Raw genomic sequence first — 20,484 nt, forward strand, 5'->3', positions numbered from 1 at the left:
ACGAACTATTTCAAAACTGTTGAAGCATAACAAAGTTTAGTCAAAGGATGCATTCTTGGCCATAACAATTCCTGACCATTCTAAGTAGTGACCAGACCAGTTTTCTTAAGCGGAAATATTCTCGAGGACCAGATCAATGATGAATAGTCCCGGTGTCATACATTTCAGGACCTCTTTCTCTATCCCATCAGTATTGCATTTCCCTGTAGCAACAATACTCCAATTTTTACTAATAAATGTTGCAATTACGCCTCAAAATATTGAGTCATCCCACCAATAATGCGGAGTTTTTAATTTTACGCACTTGAATTTTGGAAGAGATACATTGAATATTTATAAAAAAGGTAAAACCACATTATAGATTATGTTGGAGAATAAATTTTACATTAAACAAATTTTTAGGTCAACTTTCTATAGCTACACCTTCATTGAGTTTGATGATTTTAACATATTCGCTACCGACAAATTTTTCGCTTTTCTAATACTTATTATCGGTGAATATGAAGAAAATCTTAAGCAAATTTCCGGAAACTTTTGACATTAAAACAAAGACAAAAATTAGGAAATTTGTTTTAAAGTATTAGTCTTATAACATCTTATCTGAAATGAAGAACTTTCCGTCAGAGGAGTCGCAAATGAAAAAGAGCGGAAGAATCAAATATTTTGAAAGAAAATATTTAAAGAGACATGAATTCAGGTCGGCGGTCGCGAATGTGTTAAAATATATTGTTGAGGGCGTGATTCTGAACATTTTTCTGTACATATTGGTGGTGGTCGGCTTCAGTTTCTAGGATAGTCGTAAGAAATTTTTACTGCCAGTATAATACTTATATCAACATATCTGTGAAACAGCCGCAAGTATAGATGCATGTACGTCGCTTTGGTGGCCAACAGAAGTTTTTCTCGGTAGTTTCGTACGATCTTTCATACATATAGAAATGAATTTTAATTAGGTAATAAAGACTGATATAAGTGGATCCAGTTTTTTTCACAGGGCGAGGATGCACGGGCAGAAGCAAAGCACCTCTCTCGCCCACGCTTTTGTTTTATAATTCCTGGGGTGAAACTTTTGTGGAGGAGAGTACATACGTGAAATTCAAGAAAATTGAAGGCCGAAACGACTACCATGTTGCTATGCTTCTGGCCGTCTCACAGACACGCGTATCTATATAGAATTCAATGTAGTGGTAGCAAAAGTTTTTCGCAATCAGTTCGAGAAACTAAAGCCAACTGCTAGTAATATACATAGAAAAAAGTTTATCAGAACTATGGCTTCAACAATATATTTTAAAATCATTACGATCGATGATGGTGTACTAGGGGAAAGTAGGGTAAAACGGACCAGTCAGGTAAAACGAGACAGAAATGTTTTTCATAAATAAAGAATTTGTGTCGAGTTGATATCGCATGACATAGGTCTAATAAGTCCTCGATGTAGTTTGATATCGACTGCAGAGCAATGCCTGAATTATTTTTCGAGTAAAAGCATTGGAAAGATGTTCAGTGAAAAAGTTTTAATGTTACATAGATGTTTAAAGCATTTTTTTACCTTTCGATTAAACAATTAAACGAGATAACTACAGTAGTGGATTCTAAGTTCCTCAAGCTGTATTTCTGACACTTAAATTATTTCTTTATCTCATGGCAAACTGTAAATTGTTGAATAACCTTCCGAAAAAGAACGAATTGAGGCGTCTGCGTCGTCGCAAAGGCTACAAAAGACCGGGCTGCAATGTAAACTACTTTTATAAATCCATCCTGTGACACATCGCTAAATGTCACGTAGGCACGTAAACTTTTGCGTTCTTCTGAAATACCATCCATGAGTAAGTAACCATGAACCAAACGATAATATAAAAGCGGTCACAAATCGCCAAGTATTCCAATTCAGAGCTCTCTTAATCAAGCAATCATTTTGATTGGTTATTAACATTAAAACTACTAATGTCTTCTTTTAGCAATTACCAAAAAGATAACAGATATTTCATTGAGAAATTATTAAAGAAGTGAATTTAGCAATACGCAAACTGAATTGTAAATCAATTGAAATCTCGATAGATGCACACTTAGAATGTCTAATAATCGTTCTTGGTTATAATGTACTGTACAAATAAGTAAAATATTATATTGTGTGTATACTTATTATATAATAAAGACTCTCTTCTTCTTAGCATTTTAATCTTTTCATCCCGAATGGCACACATAGGTATCACGAACATTTTAAATTACCGGAAAGCTAGAAAATGCCTAGGTACAGGAAAATTAACACCACACGAGGATGTTTGCTTATGGCTGACAACTGAAGTGCTAACCAGCTGTCAGTACATGTGCTTTGGATGATTAGTGCGCAGCCGTACATCTGTTTTCACAGAATTCATATTAAACAGACATATATATTTAGGGGCGAAAGGGTTAAACAGGTCCTTTTTAAAACACGCTCTGCGGTATAATAAGGTATAGTAAATAAGTATATATATATATATACTTATATATACATTCTTCCTTGGTCACTTGGTTGATTTTATTGCAATAATAATGAGTATATTTGGGAGTCTTCGTTTTGATGATTCATCCTACGTAACGAGGAAAATAATAACAAAAAATATTTGTCTGTTAGACAGTTTACAAACTGACAGTGGCTATGTACATAAATAAGAACTACACACAAGTATCAGATAAGTAGATATGTACACAATTTTCTGTGTATCACTTAATTATTTAAATTGAAGACCTCATACAGAACAGGATCGTTTTAGTCAATATAAAATATTCAGAGTGTTCTAAAGTTATTAAAGGGCACTACGAATGCAAAATACTGTATTGAAGTTTCATAGACGTGGACATAATGTCAAAAATGAATTAAATATTCACAAATAATGAAAATATTCATATAAACACTTATTTTATTTAAATCCACTTCTCAAATAATTATGAAGTAGCAGGAATCATTTAACAAGGTAAACCATAAGAATAATACCAAAGAACTGATTAGAATTGTTAGTGCAATTCGAGTAACATATAATAATAGTAACTTTTAAATTCCACTCCTATGGTTTCGAGTTTATTATTTCTTTTTATTATGAAGAGATTGTTTGATTGCCTTTATGAACTATGTATATTTCCAAATACATATACTTGGTTCATTTAAAAGTTTAGCTCGGAAGGAGCAGCTGAGAAAAAAAATCAATCAAAGGGAATCTGAGAGGAAACTAAAACTAATGTTGTAAGACTAATTAAAATGTTTATAGAACAAAGAAATGAATTTGTGAAATAAGATTGTTAGAAATATTCAAAACACGCACCGAAATTCAAAACATTTATTCCTTGTTTGTAATCGATAACGTTTTTTTTATTTATATCGATCTGTTTAAATTTTTTTGAATCTTGTTAAATTGAAGTCTATCCTGTTAAAAATATTTCCATCTATGACTATAGTTTATTAAATTGATATCATCTAGTTATAACAATGAGTTAATTAAATATAGTTTATTTAAAGTATACATCGTTTTGTGAAAGATGGTGAAGGAACCGTTTCAAAATATATTATATCGGCTGATACACGAACTAATGTACATTAACGGTTCAGTTATTAATAAATACATGAATGCAAAGATTGAAAAGTATATATTTAATGTATGTATATATTTAATAATATCTGCAAGTGAATAAAAAAAATGTAGAACCTGTATGTCTATATTTAGTACCACACATTTAAAAGGAAAAATGCATAATAATACATTTTCATTCTCATGTAACTATGCATTTATCAGATACGTTCACCTTTTATAAGTTAAATATAACATAATCGTGTGCGACGTCATTCGTTATAAAATTTTATTCTATTTGCATTATAGTAATTAATTTTTCTGCATTACGCACGCAATAGTGTATTATGCATAAAATATAACTCATACAATATACAACAGCCAATATGATATTTGAATACAGAATTCCATGTACATTCTTAAAATCAATATTTTATAATTTAATAGGTGTTGTTTTAATTCTTCAACGTTTTATACATATCTAACATGTATCTGATTATAATTATCGATTATAATCGTGCACGTATAATTTATTCTCGTGTAATATAATTATTTGCATAATTTTTTGTACGTGGTGAACTTAATACCTATCCTGCCGCTCTAGTACTTTCTTTGTATTGTACTTCACGTGGGAATTAGGAAAATGTTTCATACATATTCGAAGTGTACGATACACAACACGTGCCACTAATAGTTCCTAAGTTTGCTTCTGACACGGTAACATGGTTATGGAGGGGTACTTAATATGTAGCCAAATTGTTACAACCATGATGTTATTAGTGTGTTTTATATATAGGATGTTCCAGAAGGAAACCTAATATCTTTACTCATAGTACGTCTTGTCTACCAAAGTGAAAAATATCACCTATAGATACTGTGGGTCTTCGTTGATTTGTTTTTGAGATCTTTTAGATTTACTTTAAAAAATACCAGTGACAAAAATGAAATGAAATATATTAGTAGGGAGAAGCAATGATCATTAAAATTTCGAATAAACATTTATATTTATGTTCAAAAAGAGCAGGTCGTTATTTTGAACACCTTTTTTAGATTATACGAGTAAAAAAAGTAAGAAACGTATGACAAATAAAAAATTATTAGTCCATTTTATATAAGTAATTATATGAATATAGAATCCATTTTTTAAGAAAACACGAAATAAATGAATCAAAAACTCATAATTCAAAAGACCTTATTTATTTATAATGACTTATCAAATATACTAGTAGAGTTATTCGGACTTTTTATTAATTTGTTGAGACACTCTGTATAAAGTAATTACTTGCAAACTGTTTGATGTATAGTACGTTTGAAACGAATATTATATCGTATCGCAACGGCTACATTCAGGAGAAATACTGTACCCACGTGAAAATAATGTAATTTGTGTTCTTTTGTTTTATTATTAAAACATGAACATTAAGTTTTTTAAATAGTATCTATGTGTAACATTCCTTTCTGTCACTCGAAAAGTGTACGCCGTACATACTTAAATACATTATTATCTATATTGATATTAGTGAAATCATTTTTGTGATTCAATGTGTAATCGGTTCAAGAATGTAACACACGTGGAAGTTTTTCTGGAAGTATACTAGAATTCCCATTAGAGAATGGCGGATTGTAGTATATTTAATTTTTCTAAATTTTCAACAGGAAATGAAAAGTTAATCGTATACATGCTTGTCTATCAATAAAATACAGTCTTATTCACTCTTAAGTATAGCATATCGTGTATTAAAGTTCCATCGCTATTAATGATCAACTTGAAGAAGTCTGTGTAAATTTTGTCACTGTGTAAACCTTCATATTTCTTCACATATTATTGAATCTGAAACATGTAATCTACTTTTGCGATAGAATAGAATAATTTATAAACATTTTTTATCACTACAATTTTTTTCGTTTAAACATCACAATAGTTGCATTTTGTAATCATCACCAGAGAGTTACAAACCTAGTGCTTTTCTCTCAACCCTTTGTAAGTAAAGTCAGCGACTTACGATTACAATGTCATTAACCCTCATGTTTCGTTGATATAATAATTCTGTTCATACACTTTTCCAAGTTTTCAAAATATGATAACTTATAGTAATACTGAAGTGCATAACAATTCTATGAAATGCATAAATTAATATGCAATAATTATTATTAATGTATACATTATATAAAAATTATATAAAACTTAACAATTATCTAAAGATATTCAGAAAAATTTAAATATCTAATTCGTGTTGGATTGACTGGACTAATGCATAAGAATTAATCTTCCATTGATCATCGTTGCACATAGGGCACGGTCAATTAGGAAGCTTTACTAATGACTCCACTAATAGACCCATGACTAAACGCTCCGTTCACCTTTCCAATTCACACCTTTTCTCTCAATCTCTGTTAAAATCACCGAAAGTGGTGACTGCGAAAGGAAAACGCAGCAAACTGGTGGAAACTACTGGAATCAGGAACGACAACACAGAGACACGCCTACAAGAAAGATGGATGACATCGCAGAATCGCTAAGACTATGTAATCCTTCTCCTGGGGTAGCCATTAACCATCGATCTGTCGTAGCAACTAGCACCGTGACCATCGTCAGCTCGACTATGTAAAAACTCACGCAGTGAATATAATTCTATCCTCACACTGATCGATCCTAAGATAGTAGCAATTAGGGTTTGATTAGGTATGAAAGCTATTTACTGTTACGTTACGAATATTTATATATGTGTCTTACTTGTGTAAAAGATATCTTTACATGTAATGTATAATTAGATCTCTTTACGTGCTATAGTAAAGAGGTTCCCATCAAGAATCCTCGTATTGCTAAGGTATTTTTTGAAACACGAATTACTTGAGTTCACTAGAAAAAAAATTAAAATTACAACAGTAACGTTTATCAGAATGTTAACCACATTGTTTAGTTTACAAAACATAGAAAATATTATGTAGCGGATACAAAGCACACCGTTGGTGATGCGAGGATTAATAGAAGACTAATGTACGAAGAGACAAACACAGATATCATTTAAGTGAACATAATTTGCATCTCCATTTTCTTTAGAGGTTAAAAGAAGAACCTGCTTTGTTATATATTGTTCATCACTGATTTTGAGATTGCCATTGGAGGGCTACTAATGCAACATCTTATCTGCAACTGCTGTGTTTCGATGACAAGTTGACTGGCAAGATAGCATGGGGGCAAGAGAAATGTCTTACTTGCGTTGCTTGCCTTCATTTTCGATACTATCATAGCCCTTTATGTATAGCATTTCGTAGATTGGTTTTGAGATTATTTCGATCAATACCGAAAACACGTGTGAAAGTGGATGGGACTATTTGACTGTAATTCCTTGCCGTATAATAGTGAATAAGATTCATGGTGCAGATAGTTAATTAATTTTATTCATCACTTTGAGTGCAAAATGAAATAAATCAACAGGATACCAATATACTGATATGTGATTTCAAAGTTAGATGGGCCTACAGGGGGTTAAGTTTCTATGTAATGTATACGTTACAGTAGTTAGTATGTTTAAAAGCCGTATAACTTGTATACCACAAATATTCAAACAGATAGAAATATTGCCGAATAATATCGATCTGAAGCGACTTATCCTATCATAACTACAATTTCTATTTGATTTACATTCGTGTGTGCATTATGGTATAATTTATCGCAAGAATTTTTACATAAACAAATAAGGATACTAGAATTTTTGAAATTGATATTCTTAATCTTGCACGTAAAGTTGCGCTCGTTTCGTGATGCGTGTAAGCATACTAGTACTTTTTTTGGCGTGTTCAAGTTTTTTCAAATTTAAAGCGTAACTAGAACTTACTTTGTACTAATTCATTCGCATTTCTAATGCCACGTGAATTATGCATCTGAGAAAGACTCGCAGGCGTTGTGCACAGAACGATTGGTATTGTCGTTTAACGATCGTTAGCTATGTAAATACTTATATACATAAATAAACCTATAATATGTCTTATAATCTAGCTCGACAATTCTAAGGTATGTAGGTAAATTGATGTAATCCGCAGAAATAAATATTCACGAAAACAATGCGCCGGAGAAAACAATTTTCCTCCTTAAAATTGCTCTATAAATGGTACTTTGTAAAATTTATTTACTTATTCTTGTATAAGAAATCATCTTCCGCCTAATAGTATCCAATATCCACTACATAAATATTTTATCGTTAACACTAAACGTACGGCGACTAGTCAAATGACCAGTATTAAAATTTTATTGAAAATTTTGCATTTTCTTTCAACTATTTAACATGTTAACTGCCGGATTTAATTTAAAAAATTCCTGATAATGCTGGCAATGAAATCAAATAATGATGCGTATACTCGTTAAACGCAAGCCAAATTCACCTATAATATATTCTAACGAAAAACTGAAGCAAAATAAAGAAGAATTACATGTTTATCTGAAAAAATAAAAATTGATCGTTGAAAGAATTAGTATCATTTTGATTTTAAGATGGCGCGTATACTCGTTGAACGCAGTTAACTGGTTAACCTCATCCTAATTACAGATTCTAACAAATTATCCCCCGTTTACCTCCAGATGAAGCAACTGTAACATTAAATCAAATATGAAAACGAACCTGAGTGAGCCAACCAGTATCCAGAATGCCCTTAAGTTTTTCAGATAAATTAACTTCCCGAGTTCATTATAATCGAGTTATATCTATTCTGAAAATCTTGTATTATGTATTAAGTGCTATTAAGGAATAAGTAATGTATCCAAACGTTGGTAGTCGCTAATGACTTTTTTGTTAATGTGACCACCTTAAAAAAATGCGCATTTAAAAAAAATTCTTATATTTTCTTTTTCCTTTCGTTTATGTTTCTGTTAAGAACAATTTATCATCTAACTTGTTTACCTATATTTTATAACAAATTATTTAACTGGTTACGGTAGAAATAGGTTATTATAAAGTGTCGGTACGTTTAGTCTTAAAAACGGTGTTTACTATCTAAATTTAGTAATAAGAATTCGTAATATATTTCTATTAAAAAACATAAAACCACCATGAAACTGCACAGTGTTTTCAAAATGTTTCGCACATAAACCTGAAAAATGATGAAACTAGAACCCCCGTTAGTGAAGAATTTATATTGCATTTACTTGTTTTACAAATACCCGAATCGCGAGACGCTTGTTCTGCACTGGTGTACGGATTGTAATCCACAACAGCAGGAACAGCGCTAACGTTACTCACGTTTCCCAGTATTTTATTCTCTGGTTTCCGTGTCGAAGCTGCCATTTCCTCCAAGGACGTTATTAAATTTCTGAGACGCACGACATGCTGGTCGATTTTGAGAAGAATATTTTTTCGTGTGCAAACAGTCAGTTCCCACTAAATTTTTCTGATACAAACCGTGCTAAGTTTCTTTGTTACGGATAGTTGCCACGTTTACTGATAATCACAAGCATGCAATCGTAAATATAGGATACTTTGAACGATATTTAATATACTTCATAATAACTGCCAGCATATAGACAGGAGACTGTTGCACTTAAATTGAAATTACAAGAACTTCTTTGAATTGGGAATTAGTTAATCAAGTGATACATGTGTATATATGAAACTTTATTTGGAAAATGTGTTAATAACGAAAATTTCCTATTATTAATTAAATTATTGTATAATATAAATGGCTAATTATTAAATAAATATTACGGTATTGACAAAAATTTAAAAGCACAAATGTAATAATTTTCTACTATTAATATTGTACTCTAATTGAAAAGTATTCGAAAACAGAAAAACAGAACTAAATTATTGTTAAATAACAACTATTGAAAAAAATAAGTAAAAATGAAAATAATTGATAATTATTCATCTCTTGGGATAAATGAAAAATATTATTACAAACGCTGTGACTATTACTTTGTTCATTAAATAATACACAGATAATGTCGGAAAGATGTCGCGTTAAATAGCTAAAATTTCAAGGCGAGCTTTATAATTCAATGGAAATGCAAAGTAAAATATCGATTACCGTACTTCATGTCCATAAGACTTTCATTCGAAACAATTTTTGCGTATAACGAACAGTTTGCGAGTGATTCAACTCGCTCTATATGTGAGAATGAAACAGGTGTGGGATAATGGTTCTAAGATGGAGTTCTAACAGTTATTAATAAATGATATGGCGCCGTAGCATTTGAAATAAACGAAGTGACCTCTGTGATGTAGGAACGTCGTGCCCTACATTATTCTCATATAATGGTGTTGGAAAATTGGATCAATGAAGACATTGTTACCTTTGAAGTGCGTGTAGTTAATTTCATGAAATCAGTACAAAAGTTTTCAGTATTGGTATAAAAATATTAAATAGAACACTTTTATATTAAGTCTTATGTTGACTTCGCGTATGAAAAGTAGAAGTAACCTGATTATCAAGTTTCTCTAATTTCGATTTATACGGAACTGTTTACAGGAAACTGATTTCGAAAATAATTTTATTTATTTATAATAATAAATAATTCATTTATTTCAACTCACTTGTATGTAGGGCTGAGGTTGCTGAGAAGAAGGTGGAGGAGGAGGAAGAGGGCCGCCAGTTACCGCTGCATCCTGTTGAGGGGATGTTCGTGGTGGCTCTGAAACATTTCACCGTTTAATTATTCACAAATCCAATTATGTCGTTGTTATTCAATGTAGATCTGACGGGACTTGTATGTACTTAATACTCGTGCTAAATTTTCTCACACATGTCTCCTGTATACTAGTCATTTATCAGTAATATCTATGCAATTAGTTCGCCATTTACTGAAATTTAATTATTAATGTAGTATATATTTAGTTTCGATATAATACAAAAATAAAGATAAACGTTTTAGATAGATATTTTTAGCGCGCAAATATATTTATAAGCAGAATTGTAGGGAATTATAACAGATAATACAATAAGTTTATCACAGTAAGACAAAATAATTAAAGTAGTTCATAAAAACAACGCTTAAATAAGAATATCGTTAATATAAACATTATTTCAAATAGAAAATTACCTACATTGATTACTTTCGTTCTCGTTAATACTGTATCATTAATGTTATTTAGTAGTAGTAGTTATATAGTAGTAACCACTCATCAAACATAATTGGAACAGTAGTAAAATAAAAATACTCCAAATATTACATAAATAATGTAACATAAAAGGGAGATTTCATCACGATGTCGCATTATGGTTCTTTCTACCCTTTCTATTATCATCATTATCATAATTATCTTTTTCCTTTATATATTATTTTATATGTTTTATATTATAAAACGAATGTAATGAATCATTTCATGTGATGAAAGCTCGGGCGCCTTCAGCAAGACATACGATAATCGTCCGAGATTCAACGCGTTAACATATTCGCGAGCCACATAAGGTCCTAAAGTTTATAGCTAAATATTATAAAGGTTTGGTAGGCAAATATGTATGAATCTAAAAAATGTATAATAAAACTATATTATCAATACTTCAATACTTATATTATCAAAATCAAGTACGGATTTTTGAAGGGCGTAGGTTTAATAGGTTCACTGTCCATGAATCATATGTGATTCTTAGATTCTTGCATACCCATGCCATTTAAGAACAGTATAGTGAACACGATATAACATGTTCAAATACTTCAATATGATATAAAAAATTCAATGGATGTGTATTACGTAAAGGGTCATTAGACCTGAACAGCGAATGTGTTAAGTAACCAGCATCTTTCTCAAAAATGTAAATTGACGTAGGTTTACGTTACTGGCATTGTTATAAAAGAATTGAAAATGACGTAGCACAGGTTCTCAGTATTCGACTGAAGAATTTAAACTAACATAGGACTACATTACCGCTCCCGAATACGTTAATATGGAACTTACCTAATGTACGGAAGACGATTGGTCGACTTCGATATTTTTTGCCAGCTCTGATGGCAGTGACGGCCAATTGATACTGCGTGTCAGCTCTGAGTCCGCTCAATGTTACTGCTTCGCTATTTCCAGCGATCACCGGCACCACCCTGTAACTAACCATCTTGACATTGCGTTTCAACTTTTACATTTACGAAAACAGTAATATTTAATCATCATTATAATCTATAATTCACACTTAAGATTAATAAACACTTTCTTGTAGCTGTTTACACGTGTACATCGATAATTGCAAGTTGTACGTAAGTACATACATGTATGATCAATAAGATAAATACAAAACATAAAAAACCAGACAACCTTAAGTACATCTAGCAGCATGTACTACAAAGTGCATTGGGAACAATAATATAAAGGAGATCGTCATTCCTTACGAAGATGTAAGACAAAAATGCGGAATAAATTTTTTTACACAAGGCTTAATTTTCGAGGAAACTGATTTTAGAAATTAATCAAGCTCAAATCAAGCTTCCATTAATAATTATGAATATTGACTGCATTATAGTAATACTTACTTTTTGTAATAATTTCGTATAATGTAGTAGACAGTAGTATTAATGTCTGTAGTATGTAAAAATAATAGAAAGATAGATAACCAAATTGTGTTCTACAGCTAAGTTTTCAGTGAATATTCGAAATCAATTTTTTTGAAAATGAAGCCTCGCAGGAAAAATTATATTTTACATTTGATTTCCATTCGCATATGATACATTATGATCTTGTTAATCATGTGTTTTTGTATCACAATTTCCAACGTACAATGTGTTTTGTAAGTAACGCTATAGCCGGGTAAAGGAGGATTCTATATGATAAAATTAGTCTAGAATAAAATTTGTTCATTTGTGACTTACAGAAAAAATCAAGAATATTTGTAAAATATATGTGCACTTGATTGATTTAAAGGAATATATGATAAATGAAATAACAAATCTAGATTAAGATTTATAGGTGTAAAATTTCAGTTTTGAGGAATGCAGTTTGAAAATTTGTTGGTATATGTATGTTTAACCTCGATTTATTTTAAAAACACAGTCTAAGGTTAATAAACTTTGTGTTGCATTTTTTACCTAGTTTTGCATGTACAAATGTTTTCAATTACTTTTATAAAAGTTGGGTCTGAAGTAAAAAGAATGTTATTTCATATTTCTGGCTTATTCTTTCAAGCGGAATTATAAAATTTGGATTAAACCATCCGTTACAAGATATCCTGAATACGGTAGTTGCGTTTCATAAAAAAAATACTGCTTTCTCGAAAGAAATGTGTTTTGTCTTTAATTAATTGAGAAACTTGATAATATGTAAAGTATTTCATGAGATATTCAACGAAGGCCCCTGAAATGCTGAGTAGGTCATTTTAAACAAAATGCCATTCACATTGTGGCTCTATATCGTTTTATTACTCTATTGTAACAAAAATGATATAGGTTTTTGAGTATACTTACAGTAAGACAATAATTCTCTATTCATGTGCATTGTGAAAATGGCTAAATCAAATCGAAAACGTAGTGAATCACATGCACAAGCTCTACCTTCATTATTGGAAATCACTTACTCTTGTTTTTGCAATCAACATGAACGATGCTTATACTAGTAACACAATAATTTTAATATATAGTATGTAATATGACATTTTTTGTTCAAAATAACTTACTGAATACGTGGATTAAGTTTGTTGAATATCTCATTAAACACGATATATATCATTATGTTTAAATTTAAAACTTATTATAGAATAATATAATAATTACACTGTGAAACACAATTTCTGTTTTTGAATAGCCACTAGGTGGTCCTTATAGAGTTCCTTACCTTAAATACGAATCCGAAAACCAAATTACTGGGTCACGTCCAGTTTTCGAAAAAACTGGCTTTCTCATAACAATTATGAAAATGTATAAAACAATTAAACATTATACATACAAGAAGTGATCGGGGTCCAGGTCTATACAGCGCGTATTCAGTGCCCTGCACAGCTGTAGCCGGCGAGCGATGGCCATGTAACGCGGAAGTTCCGTGTACGCGCTCTTCGCGGACATTTTTTTACCCTATCTCAAAGAAAAACCGATCTCATGCTTCCCACGCGGGGGTTCCTCTTCAGAAATGTCTGCAGAATCCAATGGCGCATAACAAATTCGTGCTAGCCAACCCACTTTTCGTAGAAATGTAACAGAAGTGCATACAAAATACGCGCATCTACCCTTTTTTAAACTTTGATCATCATTTACAAACATTTAATGATAGGAAAAATTCAAAATTTTTATAGCTACGTGTTCGAGCAAGTCTCCTTTATTTTCCGCGACAAATTTTAACTGCCTATCGTTTTTAGTTTTTACGTAACACTTGGTTTTCTGAAAAATTCGACCGTTTTTATAAAAACCCAGTTTTTTCGAAAACTGGACGTGACCCGATAATTTGGTTTTCGGATTCGTATTTAGGGTAAGGAACTCTATAAGAATCACCTAAGGGTTATGGTAAAAAACAAAAAAAGTTCAAATTTGTTCCACAGTGTTATAGATCGCAATTAAGGAATTTACTAACAAATGATCATAATAGGTATCGATACGTTCCAAGCATTACAAGTTTTTAAAATATGAATAATTTAAAAGGCATGAACAAATGTTGCAGTTATGAGTGTATTGTAAATAAAGTTAATGCAATTGTATTTCGAACAATAATTAAATTTAAGATTTGTTGTGAAAAAAAACGTTTGTTGTGTTCACGATTAGTGTCTGGGAAAAATATGATGTTGCATAAAACCGTTACAAATGAATGCTTCAATTATTATACTACTTAAAAAGTAACAATAAGATAGGGATCTTGTTTATATCTTGGAAAATATATTGCTGAAGGTACAGATTACAGTAACAAACAAAATCAATCATATATTTATTACTTATTTTGCAATACTTTGTCCAATTACTTAATTGTTTTTATTTCGAATATTTTTTTTGTTCTTAAAAGTAACAATTGTATTGTAAGAACATATCGGACATGTAAAAATGTAACAGTTATTAACTACTAAGTTACTAACTGTTAAACTGTAGTACTAAATACTAAATGTTAAATCATTGAAAATGGATGAAACATTGTTTTAAGCTCAGTTGATGTTGACATAATTGTCGAAAATTTGTAGTGCAAGAAGTAATATCATAACTTCGTACTTCATCTATTTCATCTTTAGACATTGAGCCCTGTATCATAAATTGACTAATCACGAATACTGTAATCTGATCTAAAAGAAAACACATATAGTTACTCATACAATGCTGTGCATTACAATTTACTGTTTTGATGCTTTAATGATGCAATATGATACAGCCACAGCGATGTAGTGGTTGTATCGCGAAACGGCAATAAAGTTAAAAGTGTGTAAGAGTAAATCATATGATTGATCTATTACTTTATTAGACTTATGAACGTAAAACAATACATTAACATAGTATAAAATATAAATGATTTGATAACACATATTATAAATATATTTCAATAATTTTGGAATAACATGTTTTGTGATTATTTATATGCTCGTTTCAAGAAAACTATAGTAAAATAATATATAACCATATAATAGTATAATAAGAATATAATAATAAACATGAAATTTCTCATTATGTTCAAAACAATATTATTTGTAACTTTAGTACCACGAAATGAGTAAATACTAATTAATAAAATGAGAACTGTGTTTTAAGATATTCTTGTATAAAATTTTTAAGAGTGATTTCATTTAAAAACGGTATAAATATACTGACTTTAAACTAATGACTAACATTCGCATCAAATTAAATAACATTGTACTGAACCAGACCTGCATCAATATAAGAAACTTTATTATGTATTGAATATAAATTTAAAATCTAGTATTAAGGTTGACTATCATTAATACATTATTGCTTTTAAAATTATTACAATACGGTGTAACGTGCATTAATTTTATACATTAACTAATCAATATTATATTCTTTGATTATAGAATAATGAAATATTACATAATATTAGAAAATATTACTACAGAATACACTACAGAACTTCAATAAAACAGTATGAACTTATTTTTACCATTTCTTAAATACTTAGAATATAATAAAAATACATCATACTTTAACAGCAGGTGTCACGTGAATATGATGTTGATATTATACCACATTTATCAACTGAAGTAGTTACTATCAAATTAAGATAGATTGTTTTCATATATTGCATCCGATTACAAGTATCTGTTAATAATGAAATTAAATGAATGTTATAGTATTCTGCAGTTGAAATGTTTACGTCTTTATTATTATTTACATAATAAATAAAACATAGAAGGCTTGTCAAACGTTAAAATTACGTTTAACATGTTATAATAAAAAATACCATCGACAACAGCTAGACTACTTATTTTCCTTGTTTGGTAACTTCGTGGTAAAAGGTATATGTCAAAGTCAAATTTTCCAAAAATAATATATATGTGTAGACAATACAATGTTGAATTAATTATAAATCTTAATTTTTACTTGTTTTTTCAAGTAAACATGTTTGTAGTTACTAATCATCTATACACTATCTTACAAGACTCTTCGTAAGCTATGTGTCTACCATAAATTCGTCGATAGCTGAGTAGTATATTTGACTAATTAGCAACAATATAAAACGTTAATTTTTTCTAATAATAACGTCTCTAGTGAAACAATTTTATGCTATATTTTTTTTTACTTCTTGTTGCATATAAAATCACTTTCAATCAATTATATACTTACCTATATCTGAACAGTAGTTAGCTAAGCTTTATAAAACTCGATCGAATGTATCTTCATTTTTCGCAAAAATGAGGTCCCAAAAGAAATAAATTTTATACTGGTTTTTATTTACGTTTCCATGTAGAAACACACCTTGAAAAGAACCCTTTGTACATAAGTATTTTGATATTCTTTCTGAATATAATGCATATTAGTTTCTGTATGGTACATATGTTGTCAGCAAGCCAGTCTGTTACGTAATCCTAAATGTTTCACTGAGTTAGATTGTAGTATAATGTTTGTCCAGTTTCAGTTTAATTATTTCCAGAGAAAGACATCATAGCGTGAAATTGATATGTGTACATTTGGTGACGTTAACTTTAATTTTGTTGGATATATGCCAGTTTTCGAGCAGTGTAATATGGTTCTACTGATTTCAGGTAAAGGTCTTGATATCGTTGCATATGGAAACTATTTCAGTGTAGTTTGCAAATGTAAATATTTGAATATTTTGGTAGATAGCAATTCTATGTAGATGCACAGTACAAACAAGCAAGCCAAGTATGCATCCCTGGGGTATTTCGTCTTAAACAAGAAGGATATCACAAATGGTACCTTTGATTATCACGCACAATGTATTTGTCTTCTGCGTAGAACACGACTAGCATGTATTTACAGTTAGATAAATAGGGAATGTTGTTGGTCCTTATGAAATTTCTGCTGTTATACTCTACCGAATAATTCTACAATATGATTGAAAAATGTATTTAACACGTTGACTTCTGGATGATGTCACGAATCAAAATACACATAATGAGGAAAACATAATATCAAATTAGTTAATTGATTTGCGTTACGATTATTGCACGTTCATCTTGTTGAATGTCACCGCATTAGGCAGCATTATTTATAATATATGAATATTTTCAAATAATCATCGTTTAATTGTGTCAATTATAGTAATTCGATTTATTTCGGGGTCACCAGTGACCTCCATGGTATTCAAAGTTAATTATGGGATTAATAGATACATAAATAAGTTTGACTGAATTTAACAAATTGAAATTTCTTATGAAACAAATAGTGCCATAATTTTAATGCATAATATGTTCATCATTATTGCATATGACTTGTTTCAGTGTTAAAAAATTGTTCGCTACAAGCTGAAATTACAACTTCAAGAATAATGACTCACTATTTACTATTTACTTATGGCAGAAGTTCTTTTATAATATATCAATCCAATATACAATAAAATTGATCGGTGGTATAATATTTGCCTTGAAATTTAGGTTGATTATTTGATATTAGTCCATTTTGTTGACGATAGAAGTAATTTTTTATATTCTACATTTTAAGAAACAATGAAGCTTTATTAATGTTTTAATAGAAATTCGACTTCTGTACATTTTCATACTTTCGGAAAATGTTCAATACGAAATGCGACCTTGATAGAAATCCTAATGAATTGAAGTACGATCAAATATAACTCTTTAGCATATTGATTTCAGTAATTACATCCCATTTTATTATTTTATTGTCCTTGCAGTTTACGTATTATGCCCGTAAGTAGCTAGTTATTTTTGATTGGACGATCTTGTAAAGATTATTTTCAAGGGGCGTTGTTCACAGCGTTGAAAGAAAATCCATTAGCGAAGATTTCTTGAACTAATTTAAAATATGATATATTTATTATTCAAGCGAAATTTTGCAGGGACTTTAATCGGTGTTGCATGTTATATTAGTTTTTTGTTCTTTTAACCTCTTTCGTTAAAATTCTGTGGTATCCGGATTTGAAATGTATTTATAGAATTCTCAATTATTATGATTCTATATTTTTGATTCTATAATCTTAGGTAATCTATTTATTACTATCTTGAAATATGCGAGTCATCCCCTTGCCATTTTTTTTTATACTTATGATATAACATATATTTTATTTCGTTATTCTTTAAACGGTACTGTATGAATTTATTGGTACTTATAGAATATATTTCTTAATACGTTTTCATTGATCTCCCAGCAGTTTTCAAAATTTATATTTTTTGTCGTTACATGGTCGCACCTGGTTACTTTATTAATTTTTTAATTTGTCCGAACTCCTTTAAATTTGTTATTTGAAAATGATCTGAAGGAAATTCAAGGAGTAGGTACATTAATCTGAAACAACTACGATATTACTTCTGTAACTTTGCAGAACTCCTGAAGTTCAATAAGACATTCGAGAGTGATTGAGACCACTCTGTCTTCATTCTCGTTGAGCAACAAGCATTCCAATTCTGTGTTTTTCAAGGTCTATCACGGTCTCTGTTGGACCTCGAAATGTTAAGGAAACGAAATATTAAAAAATTAATAAAAAAGAGAAATTATGGAAGCAATATTATACATTTTATATTGGTGATGCTAAACTTTAATATGTTGACTGTTTTATTGAGACTCCACAGTCGAAATATTAACTGCAGCTTATTTGTTAAAACAGTTTTCTTCTTTTGCAAAAATTCTATTATTTACCCTTTCGATCTCAAATAGTTTAACAATTTTAAAGAAAAATGTTTTTACTTTTGTTTATATAGTACGATGTATACATTAAAAATGTTTATACATCGTACTGTATGTGTTGTAATATAAAAAAGTTTGTACATCATACATTTAAAAAAAAAATGTCTGCATTTAGAAAGTGATAAATACCATTTTTATTTTGATGCTATATGACTACAGCTTACTTTTATATATTATTGCATTTAGGTATACAAGATATGCACTAATTTATTTTGTATTTAATATTTTTTAATTTTGTGATATTTTTATGTTCTAATTTACCGTTAAAGTTTTAAGCAAATAATAAAACTTGTATTATGCCATATAAAGATATAGCTACACCAAAAAAGACATATTTTACATATTCATTAATAAGAATAAGTACATGCTAATCATATTCTGTTTTATAATTTCAAATATGCAGCCATGTGTCTACAGTGGGGAAGAAAGGGTTATGAAATTCGTTTCACGTATGTAAAAAAGCGTTAAATCCGACTATAATTTGCAAGTGCTTGAGGGAGTAATAAATTATTATTACTCTTAAGTGTCATTTTAGCAGTATATTAATTATCATAAGCTGAATATTCTCTGTTTGAATAAATGAAAATTGAATGTATTAGACTAACGCAGTAAACTTAAATTTTCGGCTTTTCCAGCTTATATTTAATTCCGTTATGTTTACGTGTGTTGAAATTTACTTCTCCGCGACCAACTGCTTGTCCTTTGGAGATAGATACATATCACAGAACAGTTATCTGCATATGTGTTTACTTACAATTAGTGGAGTGTGCTAAAACTGAATATTCATAACTCTACGGTTTACGTGGTTTATTTCCTTCCTTGGTGTGTAATTTCCTAAAACGATTACATCACATATAAAGTTAATCACTAGGAAAAAGATACAATAAGAAATAACTTGCCTGATCAGTATCGACTATTGTCACTTCAAATTAGTTAGACTTTGTAGCCTGAAGACAATGTATTTTCTATAAATAAACAGTTACAGTTTAATCTTGCTTTGAGGATTTATGAGTTTCTTTATTCACATATACAGAGTGTTACTTCACATATAGTCCTCTGATAAAAAAATTTAGAACAGGAGTGGAAGTGTATTTACAATAGATATCAGTAAATAAACTTCGAAAACACTTTGTTTTCATGGCGAAATCAAGATCATTTTGGGTTTTACAGGTAGAAACACATTTTCTTTTTACCATATTGTACAAGTTATCAAGACGAATTCAAAACACATTTTACATGGTATTTTTACTAACATATTATTCGATTTACAGTAGTGTAAATGTGAAATATTTATCTCTTCATCGTATTTGACAGTGTAAACATTATTCAACACCGAAGAAATTACTGAATGAAAACACGCGAGTAGAACATCAGAAAAATGCATTTTGTTTCAGTACATATTTGAAATGCATTTCGTGTTCTCGAGAATTTCTTTTGCATTCGCCAAAAATTAACATTAGTTCAACTCTGTCGGAATCAGAAAAGGAACACATTGTTGCAAACGATTACTTTGCAGCAAATATAATAAGTACCATTTCGTGTGGAAATCAACGAAGACCAATGATGGAACCGCAATAACAAAGTAATAATTCCAAGCAATATTCCGTGTTTACATTTAGTAATCTTTTCAATGTCAAATAATATTTACATTGTCATAACATCAAATATGATGAAAAGCTAAATATTTCATATTTACACTGCTATAAATCGAGTAATATG

General features: G+C 30.0%; 1 protein-coding gene and 1 long non-coding RNA gene across 21 annotated transcripts in view; one reads left to right on the forward strand and one right to left on the reverse strand.

Annotated features, from left to right (window-relative positions):
- The window catches only part of LOC116435176 (uncharacterized), a 384,264-nt gene that overhangs the window by 160,868 nt on the left and 202,912 nt on the right, over positions 1–20,484 (reverse strand). For 17 of the 20 annotated variants that reach the window (XR_004236703.2, XM_031994464.2, XM_031994459.2 and 14 more), the window contains 2 exons: positions 11,435–11,580; positions 10,073–10,170 (listed from right to left, as the gene is read on the reverse strand). Coding sequence is in view for 19 of the 20 variants with exons in the window: in XM_031994464.2 (XP_031850324.1) it covers positions 10,073–10,170; positions 11,435–11,580 (244 nt within the window). In the remaining variant the exon portion in view is untranslated. The remainder of the gene's footprint in view (positions 1–10,072; positions 10,171–11,434; positions 11,581–20,484) is intronic. The other 3 variants (XM_031994473.2, XM_031994471.2, XM_031994467.2) reach the window with 1 other exon arrangement.
- The window catches only part of LOC143175111 (uncharacterized), an 83,445-nt gene that overhangs the window by 34,227 nt on the left and 28,734 nt on the right, over positions 1–20,484 (forward strand). The window lies entirely within an intron of this gene.

The sequence above is a fragment of the Nomia melanderi genome, chromosome 11 (genome assembly GCF_051020985.1).
Source record: "Nomia melanderi isolate GNS246 chromosome 11, iyNomMela1, whole genome shotgun sequence".
In the NCBI taxonomy this organism is placed as follows: domain Eukaryota; kingdom Metazoa; phylum Arthropoda; class Insecta; order Hymenoptera; family Halictidae; genus Nomia; species Nomia melanderi.